General features: G+C 23.1%; 1 protein-coding gene across 1 annotated transcript in view; it reads right to left on the reverse strand.

Moving 5' to 3' along the window:
- Slip1 (SLo interacting protein 1) overlaps positions 1-20,120 on the reverse strand; it is a 96,241-nt gene that overhangs the window by 3,438 nt on the left and 72,683 nt on the right. Inside the window, exons 2-7 of the mRNA XM_011497516.1 lie at positions 14,466-14,813; positions 10,345-10,515; positions 3,597-3,695; positions 3,474-3,509; positions 2,673-3,110; positions 529-819 (exon numbers count right to left, since the gene is read on the reverse strand). Of these exons, the coding sequence (XP_011495818.1) occupies positions 529-819; positions 2,673-3,110; positions 3,474-3,509; positions 3,597-3,695; positions 10,345-10,515; positions 14,466-14,813 (1,383 nt within the window). The remainder of the gene's footprint in view (positions 1-528; positions 820-2,672; positions 3,111-3,473; positions 3,510-3,596; positions 3,696-10,344; positions 10,516-14,465; positions 14,814-20,120) is intronic.

A 20,120-nucleotide genomic window follows, 5' to 3' on the forward strand; every position in this document is an offset into this window, starting at 1 on the left:
TGTTAATTTGGTTGTTTTGGCCATTAAATTATTTAAATATACTGTATTTGGTGCTTAAAATTCAACAAATTTCTTAAGTCTTTTAAGTTAGATTCACCTATCTTTATATTATAAATGAACTATGATAATGAAAAAAGCATTTGTTCAGAAAAAGTTCAAATCAATAAAAAACATTTTTCATTAAAAATGAGCAAATAATCTTTTTCATCCATTTTTAAATTAAATTTGAAAAATTTTTTTATACTGTCAAACAAATTTGAGTTTTGTTTAGAAATTAAGAAAAAAGTATTTTAAAATGTTTATTATTGTAAAGTTCTAGTATACATATTTATGTTTTGAGATTTATATTATACAATAAATTTATATTTCATTATTTTAGTAAATGTATTATTACTGATCTTTAAATATTTATTAAATATAAAAAAATTGTTTTTTAGTTTCTGAATTAGATAATCGTTTGAATAATAAAGTATCAATATAATTAGGAAAATAAAAAATTCTATATGCTACTATATGCTAATTATTTACCTTGCAGAACTTAATTGATGAAGTAAGAGGCACAGAACAATTACATTGTATTTTTGGAGTACTTGAAACAGGGGTTGTTAGTGTTGGTTTAGGTGGACAGAGTACTAAAGTACTTCGATGGTGATCCGATGGCTGTTGAAGTTCCAGTGTAAGAGTATTACTATTGCAAGATTCTCCTGTATTGTAGGCGCTCGAGCTGTCCTTTTCCTCCCCGGAACTATTACTTTTTGACGAAGAATGCCAGGGCTTGACGTTATTACTTACTTGATTGACTCCTGTTTGGTTGTTGCTCTGCGAACATAAAATCATACAATTTCAGATAAAACTTCATCTATCTTTGATAGTATTGTACTAAAGCATTTGTAAAAAATGTCCTATCGCAATTTAATGTATTTATGTAATGAAAAAATAATGAGTTATTTTAAAAATATATTTTTAATCACATTTATATTTTAACACGAATTGAATATATTACTCTACTATAAATATGAGAAATAGTGAAGTTACTAAACAAGTTATTAAGTATTCATTTGTTTGAATACAAATCATTTTTTCAAAAATAATTTGAAAAAGTTGTATATGATTTATAAAAAAAATGTTAACAAGTTTTTATGTAATAATGATGAATAATATTATTTTATTTGGCCAATATGATTTAAACAGGTAGATTTGTTTTTCGAATCATTCTATCAATATTATTTTATTTTGATTTTTGTTTCATTTACTACTCGACTATGATATAATTCAGATATTGTTTTATAATTAATATGCGATATGAAAAGTAGTATTTTCTACATTTTCTTAATCAAATAACTTCTTCCAACGTTCTTGAACTTTGCCTGTTCGAAAATTTGTAATACCGTTCAACAGAAAATGTAATGAACTTTCATATATTAACTCTTAAAAATATTTAAATGTTAAAATTACTCAATAAAAATTATAAATATATCCTAATAATTCTATTTAAAATGTAAATTAAAGTATAAAATAAAGAATAATATGTAAATCTTTAATTGGTTAATATCTTCTAAATACGTATATAGGGTATATTAATAAATAATATAAATTGTAAAAAAAAATAATTTTTAAGAAATAAATTATGTGGAATCGAAAAATGATTGTATGTAATTAAAACATATAATTTCTGTTAAAAAATAATACTATAGAAACATACACGGTAATTGCACTTAATTACTTAATTACACTTATATAGCTTAATACTTTGTGCTCGTTTTCAAGAGTCATAGAGCATAAAATATTAAAGTGCATGGCATAAAGCAGTATTGAATATTATATTGAATGCTATATAGTATTATAGTAGTATAATAATATTGTCAAATTAGCTATATTATTTAAGAATAGTGGAAATTTAAAGAGTGTATAAGATAATAATAGGAAAGTTGTCATTAAATTGAATTATTTTTAATTCAATTTAAAAGGCATAATTTAAAATTTCATGTTTTTATGGTACTTTCAATTAAAAAATACTCTTATGCGAAAGTCTATTAAAAAAAACTGTAAAAAATCTTGTATATTAAAAATTTTTAAAGTTATTTCAAGGGCGGTAGTAATATCATTAGTGAGTTTATATTTATATAAAAACATGATAATTTGTTAATATTTATTATTTTTTTATTTGCGGCATGTATAAAATACATGTTTAGATGTTTTAATATAAGTTAAAATATATTTTAATACAATAATTTAAAACATACTCTGATTAAAAGATCTGAACAAAAATTGAAATTTTATTCTTATTAGTAATATTAGATTTATGATAAATACATTTTTAATATATGTATCATTTTTCTATTTCATAAATTTACAAAGTTAAATTAAAAGTATTATAACGCAACAAAATTCTTTATAATTGTCAAAATGTTTAAAGCCGTAGGAAAAAGCCATTGGAAAAAAGATCTACATGTATGAAAAATAAAATTGTATAGATATCTTATATTTATAGATATTTCGTTGAATATTTTTAAAATAATTATTTTAAATTTGGATAATATTACACATAAATTTGAAATCATATATTAATCGAAACATACAAATTGTTTTTAATGAATATTAATATTATCTATTAAAATATTTATTATTATGCAAAGGACAACAAAACATCTTAAAGAAAAATTTATTGTTACATGTAGGTGATTGTTATTGGGTTGTTGCAACCAGTTCCGATGTTCATATGGTGACGAGTAGATAGGCTCGTTATCGGACTCGGGAATCGTCTCATAAATGTGTTCGGTGTCGCTCCACACATGGCTCGCATATGCCTCTACGAGACTTACTTGTTGTTTCTGCCCAACATTCATTTCATCAACTTTCTGTACACACTCCTTTAATGCATCTTGCATCCATTTTTGGCGGTGTTGATGTTCAAGTTCAACACTTGTTTTTTGTGTGATACTCGAATAATCAAGAGCGTGACAAGGTACGGCTGGTACTTCATCATCTTTGCTCTTTATATTAGTAGTGCTCGGTTCTTTTGATCCCTGCTTTTGCTGACGAATCAGCTGCTCGATCATGCTGTTTTGATAAGCTGGTGTTGTCACTTCCGGCGAGAGTCTTGGCGAACCCTAGAATTTTTTTCTTTAAAATATTTTCAATAACTACAACTCATATAAATTTATTGAAATAAAAAAAATGAATTTATAAATTTATAAAATAAAATTTTATAAAAAGTAAGCTTATAAAAGGAAGTTTATTATATATTATTTTTTAATGTGGGATATGAATTTAATTATTAAAGTGTATACATTGACTTTTTAGAGTATAATAAATAATATTACTTAATGAAATTTATATTTCAGCTAATTTTTACATATATTTTATTAAAAGTACAAACATTATAATTAAATCATTTACTTTACATATATGAGATCAAAAAAAGGAAAAAACTGGAAATAATTAATCAAATATATTTGAAATATAATGATTACCTCGTGATAAATTCGCTTGTTGTCGTAATCGTCATCCTATATCACAGTAGAGTACTTACATTAGTTTTTATACATTTTTAATGCATAACATTTTTGTAATTGTAATATCTATTTTATTCATACCCCGTATAAACATCGACTGACAAGAATTGTCACAGCACTTTTGGTTTCGGCAAATAGATTTTCAGTTTGTTCCTTATTAGCTACATCTTTACCATTTACCTGAAATATTTATATGAAGTTTAAATTTTATAATATATATTTATAAAAAATCTATCTTATGATATTAACATTTTTCAGTCAAATCGAAGAATTTTTAATTTTAGTCTAATTGCTATTTTCAAATTTCAAAAGTATACAGATTTTAGTTAACTATACATATTATTATTAGAGGACTCACAGAATGAATTTTTTTTTAAGCCTAAACTAAAAAAATATAGTTAAAGTATGTTAAGCAGAAAAAGGGAAAAACATGTCGAAAATCGTGTGAAAAGAAATTAATAGATACCAAATCAAATAATATATATATATATATACATATATAGACTTAAGGGATTTAAGGGCAAATTTTCATAAGTAGGTTGGTATTATATGGTAGAGACATTTATAAAATCGATTTTGATTGATTGGAATAATTGACATTACCTACAGAAACAAATTATTTTGTATAAGTTACAAAAATAACGCAAAAATTTTAAAAGAAAAATTAAAGATTATTTTTAAGATTGTTCTACTAAATATCTTGTAACCGTAATCTTTGTTTTTGAAAGTGTGCATATAGGCAATATTCAAGGTGCAAACGTTAATGAGTAATACAAGAGTAAAAGATGGCGACAAGTAGAGTAAAAATGAAACCTTGATCAACGATGCGTTAGGTGTAACCTCTTTTAAAATTAGTGTTGCTGAGCGAGCCACAGTCAAACATTTCTGACTGCTACGAAATTCCTTCGGGTGTATGCCCAGTGAAAAGGGACATCGGCATTTGCGCAAATGATTGCGAAAAAGCGTTTCAGCCTCTTTGCGTTGTAGCGAGATGGGTAAGGGGACAGAAGCTTTTCAAGCGACATTTGCCGTTAGCTTTTTATACACAAAAAGGCATACAAGTCTAGTCGACTCGTGTTCACCGGAATCAACAACAAAATTCCAAAGATTTCTTGCACTCTTTCGCTTCCTATGCTGTGTTAATTAGAAAAACTCTCGAAGCGGTGATAATCTAAATTCCACTCCGAACTTTCCGTAGAATTGCATCTGCTTTTTAGTGGTTGATAATTCTAGTTGCATTTTTATATCGAATATATAAACAGCTTTTCAAAGATATATTTTTATTTTTGCTTATATATTACGTAACTTTACTTTTTAATTTTTCAGAGTTAGGATCAATAAGGTACGATAAGATTATTTATTATGATTAGCTGGAATTTTGTCGTTAATTTTATACTTTTTATATTACACAGAATTATAATTGAGATTATTTTATTATTTTATTTTTTTTTATCATTAAAATGAAGATTACTTGTATACTTATAACATATGAAGCTTGATATTTTTATGTACAAATACAAATAGTTTATAAAACTTCGCATGGTGTTTAGTTAATTTTTTTAATCAATTATAAACTGTACATATAAATATTATAACCTACACGGAATTTTTTTCGGAAATTAAATAAATTAAAATTTTGACAATCAACATGATACATCTTTAACTACATAACAAATCTTTTGTCATTATCAACAATAACATAGAATCTAAATATACTTAATGTTAATTACTTTATTTAGAAAAGAAATAATGACGAATTTGTATTCATGTTAACTTTTATTTACGATAAATGATAAAAATGTATAAGTCTTTGTAGAATATAATTATAAAATGTATGTATTTGATGAATAATTTTTATAATGTACAATTTTTAAGTATTTATTTTTAAAAAGATATTGCGTAAATTTTTTATTAAAATTTACTATTAAAATTACAATTTGAACAATTGTAATTTATAATATTGTAATATATAGTAACAATTTGTACTAAAATAGTTGAAAAAAAAAGTTTTTCTGTACAAAATCAATATTACACCATAAGAATACAGAATCTCATAAGCCTTTTAATGCAAAAACTGTTTATTCAAGACTTTAGGGTGATTGGTCTTTTAATTATTCTTCCAAAATAATCTTAATGATATCTAATCTTTAACAAACATGTAATATTAAAAATATGATTAAGAGAACAAGTTTAATATACTTTTTTCAATTCTTCTTTAATTTTATTTTATTAAGTATTTAAATTCATACATTAATACATTAATGTATATTGTGATATTAATGTATTTCAACGGATGTAGAAAATTTCAATATAAACTATTTATAAAGAAAAGACTACAATGAATAGTTAAAACTTTATTTGATAACATTAAAATTAAATATAATATTTTTTTTATATAAAATATTTTATAAATATTAAGTTTCTAGTTATATTTTAAGAGTTTAAAATATTTATCTATATATTAAAATTTTTTAGAAATTGCAGGTAATTTTTTCAAAATATGACAAAAGTATTCAGCACAATATTGTAAATAAGGGTTTAAAGAAGTTTTAGTTTAAAGAATATATTTCAATGTACAACTTGTATGTTTTCTGTTCAATGCATGACTTCAATGTAAGTTGAAAACATTTTTTAACTGATTTATCCTGTCAACGTGAAATTAAAATTTTCTTGATTTATAAATAAAAATCATTTATAAAGTATTGAAAAAGAGTCAATTCTGAAGATCGCAAAAAATTAAATAATGCTAGTAATACGACAATTTCATGACTATATAGAAGTGTTGTAATTTGTTGTAATAGATATATATATATAAAGCAATAGATTATTTAACTATATTTAATAAAACAATAAACTTTCTGTATAGTTTCATATTTTAGAAGTATTACAGATACTTTAAGATGTATAATGTAATGTAGGAATGAGGACAGATCTCTTGGGTTTAATTGTAATCTGTATAACGTGATTATGCATCAGACTCGTGACAAATAGGCGACAGATCGTAAGCTCTAACGCGTTAACTCGGGAATAATTCATCTGTTGAAAATCGTTTGAAATCCGTTAATTGCGCTCCACTCTGCACTTTTCTTTGCATGCTGCCAGAGCTTTTCCATCAAAACTTCCATTATACAAAAAACATATTCAGACTATTTCTTCCTCTTTATCTTAACAAAACCTTTGTATTTACTGCCAGTTGTAATCTAGATTTTTCTTCTCTATTATTCTTTTTCCTAATCACACTTTGCTGTTTGTCATTTATTGATCTACAATGAATTAAAATGACTATTTTACAAAATTACGTATAATTTTTATATAATTTGTATAAGACAGATTGAAAATTAATAACATTTCTTTATAATGCATAAAAGTAGGAATAAAAAACTATTATCATTTTGTAATTGCTTTATTAAAAGATTTCTATTCGATAATCGAATAATCTTTTATAAATGCAAGATATTATTTTGTATTTATTTAGTTTCACATTTATTTATATATAAAAAAGATCTTTCATTGTTGTAATTAAATCTTAATAAGTCAAATTATAGAGTACTAAGGCATTATATTTAGTTTCAGATGTTTATATTCCGACAAATTTGAATTATTAAGTTATTGAAATGATTAAGTTAATAATTTAACGATAACATAACTTATATAATCTAACGCATATTTAATTTTCTATTGAACCAATTTGACGTCATTTTATTCATTTAAGAATTACCAATAATAATAAATCATGGGATGATAATACAATTTTTGACAATTTCTCTGACGGATATGAAATATCTTTCAGTAAGTGAATTGTTCTGAAAGTATAAATAAAAATTTTTATATAATTAAAAGTTATTTCAAATTTTATAACAAAATCTGTTCTCTTCTCTATATGGGAAATATGTATACGCATATTCATTTTGTTCCGAAAGAAATATTTCATTGTTAGTAATTCGTTGAATAAAAGTTGCGGTATGTGAAGAAAAATGTGGTGAAAGAAAAAAATCCGCGTGCGAGAGTCACACTTTGTCTGGTTATGTTTTGCATTTGCCGTTGCCTCACTCTGTTACCGCACCGCTCAACGTTACAAGCGTCAAAGCTTTTGCAAGTCGTCTGGCGTACTAGTTTAAAGTAGACAGTCTCATTCTTTAATTTCTCCAAATTGATTTTTTTCACCCTAGCATAGAAGCGATTCACTACGTACTATTTAAAGAAAAGAACTTATATATACGGTTTTGTATTGTATCTTCTTTGTTCAAAAAAAATATATTCTATATTATAGAAATAATTTTATGCAAATTGTAAAATATTGTAAAATGGTTTAGAAAGTTTTCAAAATTAATAATTGACTTTCCATAAGTTACAAAATTTAAATCGTTATTTTTATTCATCTTTAGATGATTTTCACACATACGTCAATTAATTTGGTTTTTCCAACAAATAATGTAAAATAATATAGATTAAGATTGAATAAATCCATATATATATATATATATATATATATATATATATATATATATAACAACATATACTCTACACCAAATTTAATTTTTTTTAATACGTATATTACACCAACTATAGTATACAAGATTTCTTAATTTAAATTTGTATTCCACATTTGAAAATTAAATTGATCAAAAAATCTATTTATATAACGTTTAGCTAATTTAGTAGTACTTTTATTTTTTACAGAGTATATTAATATAAATAAATTCATTAATTAAAACTTTTAATATCTATATAGATTTATGTGTATCCTTTACGAATTTAATTGATCATTGAATAGAAGGTATTGAAATAATAGTACTGTTTTTTTTCAAAAATAAAAAGCTGTATTTGAATAATTGATAAATGCTATTATTAGATTTAAAATTATTATTCATTCAAAATAATTTCAAGTATTCGTGATAAAATTGGGAAAAATCTATCTATTAAATACTATAAATTTTATTTAATTTGAATTACTGATTAATTAATTTTCGGAATTAGTCAAACAATAAAATAATTTGACATATTTCAGAAATACTATTAGCTCTTCTTAACATTATACAAATAATATCTTATCCTCTTAAAGAATTAATTTTATAGATTATTGGATTAGAAATTCAATATAAGTAGTACCGAATAAATTTTAATATTGTTGTATTATAAAACTCAATAAATTGAAAGCATCAAAGTTGAGTTATGGATTTTCTTTGATAAATACATGTGATTATAGAATATGTATTCATTTTATAAGTACATTTTTATGTTTCCATTTAAAATCTACAATATAAAAGTCTAGAATTTAATATAATTTATCTAATATTAGCTCTTTAATATTTTTCTTGAATTTTGTATTGACATCGACAACAAAATGTGTGAAATAATATACATAAATTTACGCATGAATTTGAAGGAATACATTTTCAACTTATTTTTATAGTTCCAAAAATGTTATTATTTTATTAAAGTAAATTGTGCTTAAGAGAGAGGAGGAATAAAGATACGAATAATTTATAATAAACAAATTATTTATAAATTTATATACGTGAACTTGATTGTTCCTAATGAAAATAGTTAAAAAAATTCCGTTATAGAAAATGTAAAAAAATAATTAATAAATCTTTAATTATAATGAATAATGAGAAAATATAACATGTAGTAAATTTTTCTGATTTATATATATATTCTCATAAAATTAATTTATATATATATACACAAGCATAAAAAGTAATGCTTTAGAACAGTGGCATATATAAAATATTATAAGTAATGAGACATTAAATATTGCAACTTCACTGGTAGATTGCACGACACAATGGTAGAAGTTACCTAAATAAATAAAAATACTTTTTATATTTATATGTACATATATATTTAATGAAATTAAATGAAATATCATTAATGTTGTGATCAAAAGTATTTAAATAAAAAATCTGATGATATTGTCTAAAAAGCCCGATTTTGTATGTATATTCTGGAAAATTCGTTCACATTTCACCTTAACCATTGGAAAGGAGATGTTGCTATATCAGCATACTTGTAATTTTCAGTCTTTGTAAGACCGGACGTTAACTTATCATACTTGCAATTCAACCATTTTCGAGAAACTCACTGCTTCTTCAGCAATAATAACTTTTCGTATTTTGGAAACTGAATTACAGTGTCTAGATTACTAAATGTATTTATTATCTATCCACAAATTCATGCTTTTCACATGTATATAATTACATTTGTTTCTATTTTACTTATTTATGTATTTATTAATATATTAATTAAATTATTTTAAACATTATTGTATGAATAAAATATTATTTTTTATATAAATAGTATTATTAATATAGATAAAAATATTTTAAACATATCTGTTATAATTGAAAGTTTATTATAAACATATTGCATGAAGTACAAAAAATAATAAAAAAGTGATATTCACAAACATTATTGTATTATGTACTACAATAAAAGGTTATTTTATTTATTAAATTGAATGTGAAAATGCTAAAATAATCATATTTTAGAAATTTGAAGCTTACTTACTAAAAATTTCACTATATTAAAATCCTGTAATATTTGTTTCAAAATATCCGAAAAAATTTAAAAAAAGGATTACAAAAATTTATTTTCTCGCGTCATTATTTATATTGTATATTTACTTAAATTCAATAGGAAATTTAGAATAATAAATACAAAAAGTCTACAAACATATCAAAAATAAGCTACTGCTACTGAAATAAAGAAATAATTAGGTAAAGCTACAATATTAAATTAGTATAAAAGGTATCATAAGTTTTTGGTCGTGTATATATACTAAAACAAAACACATTAATAAGGCAATTAGATATAAGAAGATTCTTACCCGCAATATCTGATCACCTTCACGTAGACGTCCATCTCGAGCGGCTAAACTCTCAGGAACGATTTCTGAGATGTAGACTTCCGTATCAGCCTCCTCACTCCCCGAACCCGAACTGTAACATACCGTTAGTCCTAGCTTTTCGGCGCTTTCACTTTTACATAGCGTCACCTCCTGGAATGTCATTCCCATAAACATCGGATATTAGCATCTTTAATGACTTATTCATAACTTATAAATTAGTGGAATTTTTCAATCATAAGATAATGTACTATATGGTAGGAAGGGTAAAAGTACTATCATGCTATATTGAGTGTTTTTCAATCGATTGGAATTTTGTATGCATATTGTTTTCATTTATGCGAATTAAAAATATAAAACCATAACCGTACTCGTTATGTTTTATAACAGTATAGATTAAAGTAGGTATATTTAATGTTTTCTTTAATATTTTGTATTTTCACTTTTATATTATTTTTCTAAGTATTTACATAAGCACTAAACCTGATTGGTTTGGAAGAATTAAACAACATTTTTTGGAATTGATTTAATAATAAGTTTTTGTAATAAAGATAAAATAATTTTTATATAAATATACAGATAAAATTTATTTATTAGGCTTTATTTTCAAAATTATTATATCTACGTCTAGTTATTACTATGCAATAATTATTTCTACTTTAATATTATGAATTTTAATTGAATTATAAAAGCAAAAGTTTTGTTACCACGACAAGTAAATATACTAATATAAATAACAATTAATTTATGTTAATTAAAACAATTTTATATATTAACTAGTTTGGTAGCTTTTCTTTACGTATTTAATGTTTTCTTTGTTGCGATGAGCATTTGAAGTTGAAAATATTTATATTTAATATTTACATATTTTTTATGAGTATATATTATAAATAATATCGAATATTAAATATTCTAGCGTTTGCTACTTCTTACATGAATAGATCCGAATATTCGCTAATCGCATGCATGGCTAGTTAGCAGTCCCTTGAACTTGTAAAAGCTCACGCGGGTAGACCGGTAAAACGATTTTTTTTTATTAAAAAGTTATATCATAATTTTTAATGCACATTATTAAAGTGTGAATGATTGAAAAGACTTGCAAATGAATATAATTATGAAATTGTTTGAAAATGCCATAAAATATATATCTTTTAAAAATCTATATACATATACAAATTTTTATTTTTATTTGTTTATTAAATAGCAATTTGATGGTTTTATAAAAAAATCTGCTAAAATTTCTTCTAGAATTAAAAAATGATCAAATTTAATTATTTAATTCTATTAAATAATATCTATTTGAAAAAATAGATTTTGTATCGTTTTGAATAAGAAATTATGCGAAAATATGCAAGTTTTAAATAATCTGTCTATAGAAATTTTATTTACAATTGACTTCTGTTCTTTTTTACTTTTGAGCTGATTGTATTTACAATCACTGTTTTTCAGTACTTCTAAGGTTTAAGGTTTTTTTTAAGATATCATTGAATTTAATCATTCTAAACATTTAATTTTGATTTATTTCAATATTCAAAATTTTTTCATTCTTATGATCTTTACTAATTAGTCATTCAATATATGTATATTCATTTTTTTATGCATTGTCTACGTTTTGTCATCTGAATACTGGTTTTAAAGTATTAATTTAAATGATTAAACCATAATAAATTAGTTTTATGTATTTAAACGTTTATTTTAAGTAGAGATTTAAGCATTATTTAAATGATTGATAGCTTTTTTTTTATAAACACCACAAATCTTGATCAATCACATATTTTTACCAATATACTTACTAATCGATTAATAACTTATGAATAGAGTTTTATACATTTTATTTTATTTTTTCTTTAATAGAACAACTGATTTAATAAATTCATTACAAATTTATCATACGAATTTATTACAAAGAGAAAATGTTTGTACAGAGTTTATGGTTAGTCATATTTCTTTTAAAATTTTATTTTCAAAGGTTATAGACTAGTGTTCCTTTTTTTTATCCTGATCAATACCTTCCATATACTTGGTTATAAACATTTTATAAATCATTTGCATATGAAATATATTTATAAGAAGTTTTATTTACAATACAATATATATATAACACAGTATAAAGATTCTCATAGTTAATAAATGTATATGCCTGTTCCTTTTTAATGTAAACATATTTTTTCCCCCAATCAACTTGATATTTTTTGCAGATTTTGTCAAGGGTTCTAAATATTCTTAAATATATATAATTTTTAATCTCAGACTTTTCAATATGTCAAATATAGAATTATGTTGATACTTGTCTTATAAGTTAGTGAATTATTGATTTTAATGAAAAAAGAGATAAAATGTCTAATGTTAAATAGTTAATCATAAGACACAATGAATCCATTTTCACATTTATTAATTTTTATTTAATTTTTATTGTTATTATCGTATCTTTTATTTAAATAATTAAATTTTTTTAACACGAATTGCCATTATTTTCCTTCTAAACTATATACACGAAGAAAATATAAGAATCTGTAAAATTTCTTTACAATAGCAAGCGATTCGGTAGTTGTATTTTTGATATCTTTAAAGTTTTAGGTCTTTTGGTTTCACTGATGAATTATTATAATTTTAACTAAATTCCCATTTATAGTTAATATTGAATTGAATGAATTTTAATTGTATTATATTAATTTTTATTAGGTACTGAAAAGATTTATAATTCATATTGAACTGAATAAATTGTAATTATTTTATATTAATTTTATTTAGGCAATGCAAATATTTATAATATAATCGAATAAAAACAATGAAGTGCCTTTATATAATATAGATTTATGTGTAAAAGCTTATCTGATATGCATTTTATCAATGAAATAAGAACTTTTATAAACAAAAAAGCAAATAAAAAAAATGAATAAGATAGTTTTTGAACAAAGTATTAGACTTCTTCTGTACTAAAAATTTTCTTATTATATGGAAGATTAAAATAAGAAATTTAATGTAAGGTAAAACGATTAAAAGAATAAGAGATCATTTTCTTTATTTTTTTTGTCATATTTTTAGAAATTACGAGATCACATTTTAATTCAAGTACTTAAATGTCCGTTTCACTATTTTTATATAGAATTTGTAATACTCATTATCGCCTGATTGGTAAATATTTAGAGCAATTGATAATACATTTTGGCTCTTCTAAATCAAAAGGTGATTTACGCATAACTTTGAGAATTTTGTGGAAAATTTCATAATTAGCTATACTAGTAAATTGTTCAAAGCCGTATGTGTCGTAGAATAATCAAGGTTTAGATAGGGCAATGAGATATTTCATGCACAATCAATTAAGGCTCGCTAGAAAACGAGGGGTGATATATATGTATATATATATCAAGTTATTATGTCGGTAGAGAATTGAAGGGTTGATTTGCGTAGACTATACCAATATATCATGTTTTATCAATAATCTAGACTTGAACATATATTATAGCGTGACAAAATAAAGATAATACACCTGGCTATAATATAATTTAATAGTGAAGAATTTTACTACACCTTGTTATTTGAAATAAAATTATTTAATCCTATTTACGTTTGAATAAGTATATTTATTTTATAATACGTATTAGTATATAATTATATTTTCAATAAAATGAAAAAATTAAAACTGAAATATGAATCAATTTTATAATTAAGATTACAGATTCAAACGTATCAAAATTATTATAAAATCTGTATTTGTTGATAATGCATCTAATTAAATTAGTAATTAAAATTGGTTAAGATATGAATTGCCAAAACTTATAATGTAGGTATAATAGTAAATTTTAAAAGAATAATTTACATTCGTAATTTATTAATATACTGTTAGCTATAACATAACCTAAATTAAAACTTTTTTTCATAAATTTTAAATATATGCACATTTTAAAAAAAGAACAATAAATTGATATCAAAAATATATATTCTTTTTGGTGTATCAATAATTTAACATTTCGAATACATTTCAAATATGTATGAAATAAGATATCACCAGAAAGTAGGATTAAACAAATGTATAGTACATTAATCTTTTGAAGCACCATCTACTATATTTAAAAGAAGCAAAATTGTATAAAATATTTTACCTCAAAATCAATTTCTTGAGTAAGAATATCATCAAAGCTGTCATTTGTTTGTTCATCGGCGTGAAGTGTCATCGGTACAAAATCATCATCGTCAATGAGACCAGCCCAATCTGTCTGCACTGCCGTTGATACCAATAACGTGAAAGTATTTTCTTGATCTTGATGTTGTTCCTGCTCTTGTTCCTGGTACTGTGCTTGATATTCCTGATCTTGCATTACAGGTGTCATCGATGCAGACATAGCCGGATTTTGTCGGCGTAACACTTCGACAATGATCGGCTCCTGGGCCGACTGAAAACACCGTACTGCGTGTTCGTGGCTCGAGGTCGAAACGTCCTGGCCGTTTACCTGCAATTTGATAAAAATAAGATAATTTCACCTTGATTTACAGTATAAAATATTAAGTTACGATGTTGATAAAATTTATTATTATAGTTAGTAATGAAAATGATGAATTAGTGTACTTTCAATTGATAATAAACTATAATAATAATAATAATAATATATAATAATATATAATAATAATAAAATAATAATATAAGGTAATAATAAATATTTTTTATAAATTTACTTTTAATTAAATTATTTATATTAAAAGCTTAAGAGGGTTAATATTTACATTTTGGAACTTCTGTCGAAAGCATAGATTGTACTGATAAATGGCTGAGTTATATTTGCTTTATTTTTTTTAGTGTGGATAATATTTAGGTTTGACTTTTTGTTTAAAACAATTTAGTTTCTCTTAAAAATTTCAATTTGTATTATTTCTATTGTATGGTTACTTGTAAAAGCTGCTAGAGAACTTAATGCAGTTTTTGGAATTTTATGGAATAGATTTCTTTACTTCTTCGATGTCTGATTCTATGACTTACACGTTCTTCTCTACATTTTTGTTTTACGTACAATAATTAAAGATTTTTTTAGTCATATAAATTGCGAAGAAAGACCATAAAAGACGTAAAAGTAATGCGTACGTAAAAGGGGGGAAAAGGCGCAGTTGAGTATTTCTAGTGCATACCTGTCTGTAATGTCCTCATTATTTAATATCAATTGTTCTACCACATACAATCAGCAGGGGTAGATCGATAGATCATTATAAGGACATTATTATGTTTATAATATTCTTAAGTATCATTATTATATTTATAATATACTTTCCGTAAAAAGGAGATCAACAATATATATATATATATATATATATGGGTTATCTTACAAAGTTGCTATTTAGATATTATGCCAGTGGCTACATAATTTCTCTTAGAAAAATAAACACAGTTCATTTTGTATATTTTTTCGCAGCACCCCTTAGTGAAATTCAATTATTTTTAATATAGTTGCATGTGAAGCGATGGCTAATTTTCGAATCTGTACCTGTAGATACACGTATACATAAAGAGGATATCGAATAAACGTTCTTTGAGATTATTGCATTTATTACATTATTATAAATTTTTTGACATCAATTAAAAAATTAAATATTTTATCCACGCTAGAATTAAGTAAACTTATAAAACTAAAATAATAAATTAATAAATATTAAATATAATAAAACATTTATTTCAAATCCAAATTTCTATTGAAAAAATTATTATAAAGTCAGAAAAAATATAAATATTCATTAGCCCTACATGATAAATTATATTTTATATACATAAAATTTATATGGAATTAATATGAATTCAAAATTTCAAAAAGTCACATACCCTTAAAATAATCCAATATAAATTATAAATTTTTTATGTAAAATTCCATTAAAAGATTATTTGTTTATATAATTCTGTAATATGTACATGAAAACGAAACTGACAGCACATAATAAAATATAAAGAAACATGTAATCTATCGTAGTTTATGTAATTGTTTATTTTCACGTTTAATTGAATTTGAAAGATCATAAATTTAGAACATTTAACAAACAGTATTTGTAATTGTATGATTACTATATACACTTTAAATTTATACAATTTATTTATGTTCTTTAATAAATAATAAATAGAAAATTATGAATCTATACACACTAAAAATATAAGTAAAACTATCTTAATACGAAGGAGGAATTTCATGATGCATAAGACTAGAACGAATGTCTTGTCTGTCAATCCTTGTTTTTAGAAAGTCTTAACATAAACAATATAAAATACTAAATGAAAATGTTAAGCAAGGTCTAGAGCAATATCTTTTTATTTGATGATTATATATAATAAATTATAATATATAAATAATACATTTTTAGATTTCATTTTACTTCTTTGTTATTATTTACATAAAAATATATGCTCAAATTATAGTATTTATTTATAATTTATAATACTGAATTGCAAAAACATCTTTGGTTGTGTAATAAAAGAAAAATAATATATTTTATATAATGTAGTTTATTTAATTTAATACACCATATATATTACATCAATGTTTTATTGAAATAATGTTTGTAAATTATATATTTAAAAGAAATAGCTGTACAATGTATTCTTATGAAAACAAATTTTTGCCATACAATTGTTTTTCTTTAAGTTATTAAATACTTTAATTAATTTTAAAATTTGTATATAATTTATTCTATGTAAATTATCCTAAATATTAAATAATATGAACGAATAATGCGAAAATATCATTGTATATAACGGACAAATTATGAAAGAAATAAAGATGAAAATATATATTGTAAATTTATTTCTTAATTTCTAACTAAACTTTTAAATATAATATCAAAGATATTTTCTGACAATTGAATAATTTTTCTATGATTATTAGTTATACTTATGAATATTTATATTTTCTAATTTATATTGTGCAATTCGCAATCCATTTTACTAATTTATTGTATAATTGTGTTTATAATAAATATTATCTCTCTTCTCTCCCTTTTAATTTTTTTATTTCTAATTATATTGTTCGATTTATTTTTGTGTTAAATAACGATAATAAATTACTTATACATTCAAGAACTGAATTGATGTTTGATTGTTATTGTTATATTATTGTTGATGAATTGATTGTTAATATCTAATGTATTGTTGTTGATATTTCGTGCAACAAGATTTGTACTTTTTTGTAATGATAAAGAAAAGAATGTAGCAGAGCGTAGTGTGATCGTACTTACGAGTGTCGTAAAGCTATTTTTGGCATCTAATCGGAAGGGACCTTCTGTTTTAGCCTCTCTAAACATTTATTCAGTGCGAATGTCTACACTAGTCGCCTTCAACCTTTCCCCGTCACTATACGTATCCCTCTGTTTTATTTCCTTCTAATATTGTGTTGTTTGTTCACTGTTAAAATCTTTCGTTTAACTCTATCCTTATCGTATTTTCCCGTATTTTTCACTAGAAAGTATTAAATTTGTTTATATTTTTGAGACTATTTTATTCAAATTTTTATTAATACTAATTTTTCTTTTCTTTTTATCCATTTCAAATACACATTTTTTCAAACACAATGTTATTTTATACGATTTATCTAGAATGTAACAGAGATTTTAACATAATTTAAAACTTATTTTAATTAGCAAAATGCATTTGACATAAGTATTATAGAATTCGATTCTATAGAGTTAGAATAAGTGATATTAAAATGTAATTAATATTAATATTTGATACATTATTCTTTAAAATGTTGATATCAAATTAATAAAATAATTTTTATATATTATATACTTATAATATTTAAATTTTGTCCTTAAAAACTTTCTAATTCGAACTCGCGTATAAATTGACTTGATAAATAATGAATTATAAATTAAAAACTCAATTTTTATTGAACTCTTATCTAAATAATGTAAAACAAACTGTAATTTTTATACAAAATATAATTAATTTGTAATAATTATAATACTAATTTTACATTTACAGATTATATAGATTTCGATTATCTGATTTATATCTCGTATTTTATATGTTTATTGTGGGTGATTAAAATTTGAGATGTAAATAAACATTAAATAAAGTTTTAAAACGTGCAAATTTGTTTTTAAAAATCCTGAACTGCTATAGCTTAAAGAGAGAAAAATAAAAAAATACGAAAGGAACGTGGCAAGGGTGTGGAATGCTGTGAAGAGAATGACTGTTTAGAATTAAGGCATTTAAACGTAATGCAGCCTTTTATAAAATCTGTTCAATAACGAAATTTTCTGATAAATGCAATAAATTTTACTTTAATATACAGAATTGTTTTCAAATATATTTCATTAGTCTCATTTGTTCATTTTATATAATTTTTATAAACTGTTTATATAGCATACAGGTATTAGTTAATTAATTTTTTTAATACTCTTTTAATATTACATCTGCTCGATTTAATTCTTCATCCTACTAGAATGAGTATAGCTATTTCGAACAGCTAAAATGAAATCAGAGTTTATTTATTAGTTCTTTAAAGAAAATGCTTTCCGTTTATTTTTGATATTCGTAGCGTATAAGGAATTTAATTAAATAATGCATAGAAATTAGTTTATTGAGTGAATGTATATAGGCATATTAGGAAAAATTTTTGTAAAATTTAAATTTTCAGAAACTACAAGTTTTATAGATTCTATCTACAACCATCATCATGTGAATCCATGAGGTATAGATAATATCAAACAGATATATTTTAATGTTTTAAAATAATATGAACAAATAAAATTTAAATTATTAATTTTTTTTATTTCAGTTTTTGATAGTCATTGTTTCAAAGTATTCACAGATATTAAATTTAATAAGCTCTTATATAGAAATTAAATAACAAAACATTTTCATACAATATACATTTAAATTCATACGAATTAGTTAAAAATTTACAATGTAAAATGTAGTTGAAGTAATTACAATTAATTTATATTTAATTTAAATAGTTTATTATTAATATTTTTTAATTTTTTAATTTGTTATAATTCTTGAATAAAATAAAGGTTTGTTAGAATTTGACAGATTATTTAAAACTTTTTCAATAGAATAAAAGAGGAATGATTTTAGAATAACTATTTAAATTATTCCTAATTAGAGTTAAAAAATTTTATATCTATTATATAATCAAAGTAGATCTCAGGTACTAAAAGCGATAACTGTGAAGTGTAAAAAATCGTTGCATATAATTGCCTGTTGATTAATGGAAAACTAATGAGCCTGGAATTTCTGTTACAATATTTTTAATAGAAAAGTAAGGAAATAAATATGAAAAAATTTCCAATAAGTTTGTACGCGATAAAGTAAGTAAAATCTATATTTTGTCCATTTGTTTAACCTTATAGGATCGAGATGTAGATATTATATTCTTGGAATAACGTTTATTGAAATCTTCCAACCAAGTCCAGCCATGAATAAAATACATGCCCTTTTAACACCTTGAAGACAATATTATAGATACATATTTATATATGTGCATGTTTTATGCGAGTATGCGATATATATATATATATATATATTGAATGCATAAATAATATGAAAGTACCAACGTGAATATAAATACGTGGTATGAGTTTCAACACCTAAAATAAAAGAATTCGAACTTTCCTCCCGAGTGCAAAGGAAAAACGGTGACTTTTAAGCCGAGAATAATGTGTAGCTGCTGAGAGTAGTGGAACGCAAGAGACGGGGAAAGACTAAATGTATGTCATTTGATAAATCTCATGTAATTGGAAACCAGAAATATAGCGATTGTACAAATAACGATCTAGCTAAC

The sequence above is a fragment of the Ceratosolen solmsi genome, unplaced genomic scaffold (genome assembly GCF_000503995.2).
Source record: "Ceratosolen solmsi marchali unplaced genomic scaffold, CerSol_1.0 scaffold10, whole genome shotgun sequence".
Taxonomy (NCBI): domain Eukaryota; kingdom Metazoa; phylum Arthropoda; class Insecta; order Hymenoptera; family Agaonidae; genus Ceratosolen; species Ceratosolen solmsi.